This window comes from Polypterus senegalus, chromosome 12 (assembly GCF_016835505.1).
Source record: "Polypterus senegalus isolate Bchr_013 chromosome 12, ASM1683550v1, whole genome shotgun sequence".
Lineage (NCBI taxonomy): Eukaryota > Metazoa > Chordata > Cladistia > Polypteriformes > Polypteridae > Polypterus > Polypterus senegalus.
This window is the reverse complement of record NC_053165.1, coordinates 133,720,804-133,728,303: the sequence shown is the minus strand read 5'-3', so window position 1 is coordinate 133,728,303 and position 7,500 is coordinate 133,720,804. Positions and strand designations below refer to the sequence as shown.

The 7,500-nt window shown below is 35.6% G+C and overlaps 1 protein-coding gene across 2 annotated transcripts in view; it reads left to right on the top strand.

Annotated features, from left to right (window-relative positions):
• The window catches only part of csnk1g1 (casein kinase 1, gamma 1), a 171,067-nt gene that overhangs the window by 66,717 nt on the left and 96,850 nt on the right, over nt 1–7,500 (top strand). For both annotated transcript variants that reach the window (XM_039773484.1, XM_039773483.1), the window contains exon 6: nt 6,526–6,760. In XM_039773484.1, coding sequence (XP_039629418.1) covers nt 6,526–6,760 — 235 coding nt within the window. The remainder of the gene's footprint in view (nt 1–6,525; nt 6,761–7,500) is intronic.

Here is a 7,500-nt window from a genome sequence, read left to right as displayed (position 1 = left end):
CAGAAAAGATGAGGAGGGAAAAATGTCAGTGGCCTCCACCTGCTAAACTATTCCTGTTTTGGTGGTCCATCTCATTGTTGCCCCTCTACTGCACCTGTTGTTAATTTCATTAACACCAAAGTAGCTGAAACTGATTAACAACCTCCTCTGCTACTTAACTGACCAGATCAGTATCCCAGAAATTTCATTGACTTGATGCTATACTCTCATTAAAAAGTGTTCCTTTAATTTTTTTGAGCAGTGTATATATATGTATGTATGTGTATATACATACAATTTATTGTGTTTTTTAAAGTTTTTTTTTTTCCATGGGAATTGTTACATATGTAACAGAGGGGACTGGGCGGTCTCATGGTCTGGAATCCCTGCAGATTTTTTTTTTCTCCAGCCGTCTGGAGTTTTTTTTTTTTTTTCTATCCACCCTGGCCATTGGACCTTACTTATTCTATGTTAATTAATGTTGACTTATTTTTATTTTTTACTGTGTCTTCTATTTTTCTATTCATTTTGTAAAGCACTTTGAGCTACATTTTTTTTGTATGAAAATGTGCTATATAAATAAATGTTGTATTATGTTCACTTTTTATTTTAAAACTTCAGTAAAAATATTTGGAATTACTTTAAGATCGCATTGAATTTTGATTCCTTGTTTGGTCTTACAGCGTGATAATGCAACATATAACTGGCCGTGGGTAAATACAGTTTCTTTGTCTTTTTTAAATAAACAGTTTCTGATGGGAAACTGTAAACGTTTTAATACGAATGGCATAATATGATCTCCTTTTTGCCCAAACACCATTTCGAGTTCATTAAATAAAAATAAAACTTTCATAAGTAGATTGTTTTATCAGAAAGTGGGAATATCCAGAGCCGATGTAGCCAGTGGCATTGTTCTCAAGAAGATGCAGATTTCTGGCCGTTGTGGATTGAACGTTGTAGTAATAAATAAATCTGGCCGACCATTAGGTCTAGATATTGCCATTGCATCATGATATAACTGTTGCAATGCTCTTGGACTACCTTGATATGATGATGGTAATATTACTATTTTACCTATTTTTGAATTTGTCTGAACTATTGATATTTAAATTTTGAACGTGATCAATGAGACCTTGCATATGTTTCATTCTAAATTTAGCTTGATTAGATTTAATAAAGAAGAGACACATACACGTTAATAATGTAATGTTGTGATAGACGTTGAGATAATAGAAGTGGGTTAAATACATGGGAACTTATCGCTAAGTTTGACCTGAAATATTGCGTGGGTGTTATTCGTTTTTCTGAATGCGTTTGTTTCATATTGTACGACCATCCTGTTTCTCCATCTGGGGAACACAAAGGAAAGAGTAAAGGTTTGGCATGTGGCGATGTATTTGACATAAATGATGAATCATGCTTTGCCTTTGGATATACACAAACATCTAAACTGTCTTGGATATCTCCGTCTTTCGAAGTTATCGCTGGCAATTCGTCACATGTGGGTTTATTATAAACTAGCAAAATACCCGCGCTTCGCAGCGGGGAAGTAGTGTGTTAAAGAAGTTATGAAAAGGAAACATTTTATAAATAATGTAACATGATTGTCAATGTAATTGTTTTGTCACTGTTATGAGTTTTGCTGTCATCAAGGATTTGATTATCATTATTTCTTTCAATCAGGTTCATATTTGGAGGATGTGTTGTGTTCAAGTTATATTCCGTGTTTGTCAACTGTTGTAAAGATAATTGGTTTCATTCATCGAAGTGTTCACTACCCAAATCGGTACTCATGAATCTAAGATGTTTAACAAGCGTTCCTGGTATTAAGTTGTGGATTTGCCTGCGAACATTTAGTGGCAGCGTGTCTATGAACGTAATTTAAACTTAAGCTTTACACCTTGTTTTCCTTTTGATATGTGTGCAAAGGCTTGTTCAGCATCACAGGGTTGTTAGTTTCCTACTGCATCAATAAGCAGCTCGTCTTCCTCTTTGGGTTTACCTTTCCCAGTCCTGCAAAGTCAGTTCACGTGAGCCGCTTGGAGTACATGCATCGAAGGTTCTCAGCTGTGCTTGTGCTATGTCGTGCGATCTTGCAATGTCCACAGCTTTATTTAATGTTAGCTCAGACCCGGCAGTGCGTTTTCTCATTAAACTTGTATCTCACGAATATCTTATTTGTCGTAGGCATGACAAACGCCAGCGGCAGTGTGTCTATGAACTTAATTTAAACTTAAGGTTTATACCGTGCTTTGTTTCCGCAGTAGCTGCACTCATGAATATACATGTATGCGTCACTCGCTTCATATTCTTTTGCTGCCTTCTCAATTATGTAATGCGTTTTTCTGTTCAGCACTCTTTGGAGCTCTTGCTTGTTCTCTGCGTACTGCGTTGACAGTCAGTTCACCTGAGCCGCTCGGTGTACATGCATTGAAGTTTCTCAGCTGTGCTTGTGCTATGTCGTGCGATCTTGCGATGTCCACAGCTTTATTTAATGCTAGCTAAGACCCGGCACTTAAAGGTTTCCCTCGCACTTTCGGCGAGTTTGTGCCAAACACTGTTCTATCCCTGACCATCTCATCTTCGTTTGCATAAGCACAGTCCTTCACCCGTGAATATTTAGCGGCAGCTTGTCTATTGGATTGCTGCTGACGGATGGCCTTATATGGACAGGCACTCAATTACGTGGGAGGCGTGACGATGAGGGATGCAACTCCGCCTCACATGGCGACCGAGCTGCAGGCTCTGGCCGTATATATGTACATAAGTAGGATCCAGTTATGACCGTTACACGTAGAATTCCGAAATTAAACCTGCCTGACTTTTGTAAGTAAGTTGTAAGGAATGAACCTGCCAAATTTCAGCCTTCTACCTACACGGGAAGTTGGATAATTAGTGATGAGTGAGTCAGTCAGTGAGGGCTTTGCCTTTTATTAGTATAGATGTAACTGTGTTCTTTCGGGTACATATAGAAATCCAAGAAAATTTCTTTGTCCGTGTTTTGCTGATACATTTCGTGTAAAGTGCAATACGTATGGATTTGTATCCTTTATTGGCTGTATAATTACTATTCAGATCGTTTAACTCTTTCGATTCTGCGTTGCATCGCTTCTCCGAGATCATAAATATACACCTGATCAAATGGGTTTTTTTTTTTTTTTCTTTTTCTTTTTTCAAAATTAAACTTGTCATAGCTGTAATTGGGGGGAAGACAGATTCTCATAGCGTATGGTCCATTATTGTGTAAGTCAACATTTTGTGCATTGAATGATGCTAATGCAAAAAGATTATTGTAGACACGTATGTTGTGCCTATAGTGTTTGTGGATTTCATTTTCACCAAACAACAAATCTTTAAATTCTTGCAGAAATGCGTCTTCATTGGGAAGCAGCAGTACTTTTCCCTGATGCCAGCACGAATTAGACGATCTATATTTGATCTCGTTTTACTGTTCCGTTATTTCACCTTGTAATAATTTCTGTTTGTTTGCGCAAATGTGATCTGTACACTTTTTTTTTTGACACGTTCGAATTTTAGCAGTCATTTTTGAACTTGCTCTGCGTGTGTATCGTGCCAAGGTTTGTTTTTTTTTTTTGAGCCTTTCAATTTCTGTTGCTTTCATAATCTGTAACCTGCTCTGCGTGTGTATGGTGCCAACGTTTTTGAACGTCTTTATCTACTGTGTTTTCTACTCTCTCTTTTATTTCTGACCCCATTTGGACCGGCAAGGTTTACAGTTCCACTTGTTCCTGGCTGATTATTACTTTCCTTGCCTAGGTCACCGTCTCACTGGAACATGCTTCCAATGGATGTCAGTATAACGTGAATTGACCGTGTTGCGGGAAGTGAAAGTGTCTGTCTCTCTTGTCTCGTTGCAAGTTTTTTTTTTTTTTCCTGTAATATGCACATACATACACACAGGGTTTTTCCCCCTGCTCGCTTTGCTCATCCACCCCCTATCCTCCCCACCCCAATCTCTGCCTCTTGCGTTGTGAAGAGGAGGTCTGATCGCACGCTAAGGAGATGCGGTCGCTCCTCCAAAACCCCCTCTTAAATGATGATACAATGGGAAAGAAATACTTTTTTTTTTAATCTCCTCTTTGCTCAATCAGCTGCTGGCTTGCTTCTGTTTGCATGCTTCATAATCTGCATGTCGTGCAGTGCTTCGAATATTTAAAAGACTGTATAGCAGCTGTCCTTTTGTCTCAGTTCTTTGTCTCGTGGGAAATTAGTGTCTCCAAGAAAATCATGTCTCGACTCCTTCCAAGGTTTTTTAATCATATATATATATATATATATATATATATATATATATATATATATATATATATATAGGTGTGTGTATGTATATATTATATATATATATATATATAGATATATATATAGATATATATAGATATATATATAGAGATATATAGAGAGATATAATATATATAGATATATATATAGAGAGATATAATATATATATAGAGATATATATATTATATATATGAATATATACAGTATATATAGCGCTCTGCTTATTGTTTCTTGGATATGGTTAACACAGAGTAGGAACCATCATTAGACATCCATACTTATAATTGTACAGGGACAATTTAAACTTAATTTTCTTATGATCTATCTTTAAATGTGCAATTCCTCCAAAAATATTGGAACAGCAAGGCCAATTTGTTTTTGCTGTGCACTGAAGACATTTGTTTGTCAGATCAAAAGATGAATGTGAGACGAGAGATCAGAGTTTTGGCTTTTATTCCCTGGTATTTACGTCTAGATATGTTGAAACAACGTAGAACATAGCACATTTTGCATCAAACCACTCAGTTTTTCAAGTGTGCAAAATTATTGGAACATGAGAAGCAGACCGGTGTTTGTTTACCCAGGTGTGTCATATAAAATTCATTGTTTAATCATTAAATAGCACTGGATATCTTTTCTCAGTTTAAGCTTTGGCTTTCATCTGTGAAAGAATGCATTTGTAGTTAAGAAGGGTAGACCAACATGAAGGCCAGAGAGCTGTCTGTGGTAGAAAAACATGCCATTCTGAAGCTGAGAAAAGGGGGGAAATCCATCAGTGGTATTTCAAACATTTTGGGCATAGCAAGTACCACAATTTGGAATGTCCTGAAAAAGAAGGGATCATTTGGTGTACTGAGCAGCTGGCATTGAACCAGTCATCCAAGGAAAAGCAACTGATGACAGACAAATGTGAGAGAAATACATACTTCAAGATTCAAACCACTCATCAGCAGTAAGAATCGGAAACCCAGATTGCAATTTGCAAAAAGTACAGAGATGAGCCACAATAGTTCCGGAACAAAGTTTTATGGACTGATGAGTCAAAGATTAACCTCTTCCAAAGTGATGGAAATACCTATGTATGGAGAAAGAAGGGATCTTAAACATACTGCGATGCATGGTGGAGGTTGTCATGGGCTCCTTCTGCTTCTTGCATGGATGATACTGGAACAGGTTTAATCATTTTTATTGATGATATAACTCATGATTGCTATAGCAGAATGAACTCTGAAGACTACAGAAACATATTGTCTGCCAGTTTGTGGAGAAATGCATCCAAAGTAATCAGGAGGAACTTTGTCTTGCTGCATAATAATGATCCAAAACACACTGCCACTTCCTCAAAGGATTTCTTAAGGGAGAAAGAAATGGAAGGTTTTGGACTGGCAAAGTCAATCACCAGATCTTATCCCAACTGAACATGCAATTCACCTGCTGAACAGAAGACTGAAGGAAGAAACCAGCAAAAGATGAAGAAACAAATCTTACTCTGGGTCATAGATTTGATGTAGTTATTGTGAGTAGTGGGATATGCAGTCAGATATTAAGTATTTTTAACTTTTAATTTGGTAGAAAGCATTCTGTTGCAATACTTTTGCTCACTTGAAAAACTGGGCCGTTTGATACAAAGTGTGCTATTTTCTATATCGTTTAACATATCTAAATGTAAATACTAGGGATTAAAAGCTGAAACTCTTTCTTTCTTCCTATATTCATCTTTTAATCTCACACAAAAATGTCTTCTGTGCACATCAAAAACAAATTAATTTTCCTTTCTGTTCCAAGACTGTAAATGCATTGTCTTTCATTGGATTTCAGATGTAGGGTGTATTTTTGGTAAGATTTCAAAATAGAAATGAATACTTTAGCTGGAACTAAAACATCATAAAGCAAAATAAATGACTTGTATCAGCTTTAACAGTAATTTCTAGATAAGCTTTATCTAGTTTTTTGCATTAGTGATATGTGTTCTAAAACACTAGACATCTAGAGTGAGAAAATTCAATTTGTAATTTTATTAACTGTAGTATGACTGTACAGTAAGGTGTCTATTATTTTCTGCATTGTGCAGTTAAACATTATTTGGCTGCATTTTATATAGTAATTACTATCATTTTTAAATGTCTATTTTATTCATAAATGCACTTTATTTGATATTTTTGATATTTATAAGATATTTCTCTGTCATATCTTTCTTGCAATTACGCTGGTATGTTGGTAGTAGTTCTTTTTTTTTTCCCTTTGAAGATAACACGCATGGAATATGTGCACTCAAAGAACTTAATATACAGGGATGTGAAGCCAGAAAATTTTCTTATTGGTCGACAAGGCAATAAGAAGGAGCATGTTATTCATATAATAGACTTTGGATTGGCCAAGGAATACATAGATCCAGATACCAAAAAACACATACCCTATAGGGAACATAAAAGTCTTACTGGAACTGCCAGATACATGTCAATCAATACTCATCTGGGAAAAGGTATGTAAACTTCATCAGCAACCACCAAATGTATGTTTAATAATCTACAATGTTATTTTAAACCCTTCTGTTTTGCCAGCTTATGCCTGTTTTATTATGAATTGCTGAACTTCAAATCCTATGTTAATTTAGTATAAACAATATCAATTATTATTGTTAGATTTTTAACTGTGTTGTCATTTGTTACTTTGTTCATCCTATTTATCCAAGCACTTTTATTTTAAATTAATTTTTTTTTTTATTTAGCTACCATTTTGTCATTCTTTTGGTAAAATTTGCAGTAGTTTTTTAAGACTTTGAATATGGGACAGACCAAAATATTTTGTTTTTCAGCTTTCCGTCTTCGGTTGAAAAGTTCAGTAGTGTTACACTCCCTGATGAAGGCATTAGACAGTTTAGAATTGCCTACAAGAAAGTTTATATGGGGCAGTTTTTCCCCTTTATGGATTTGCTTTTAATACTTTTATTAGATTTGACTGTAAATGCTGAACAAGGTAAAGATAAGACACGAGTTCTACTTTATATGTAAATATCACCTTTACAATATATTTTAATGAAACAGTAAAATTACCATTTTCTTCCTGGTCTTTCCTTTCTACAAATTTTTTTTTCTCTCTTTTAATACCTATTGTTTTATCAAACAGCCAACTGTCAGAGGGAAATGGCATGTTGCATTTTTGTCAGAATTGGTCTTCATGTCCTTTTTCTTTCAGATAGCCAATGTTCTTGATCACTGTAGA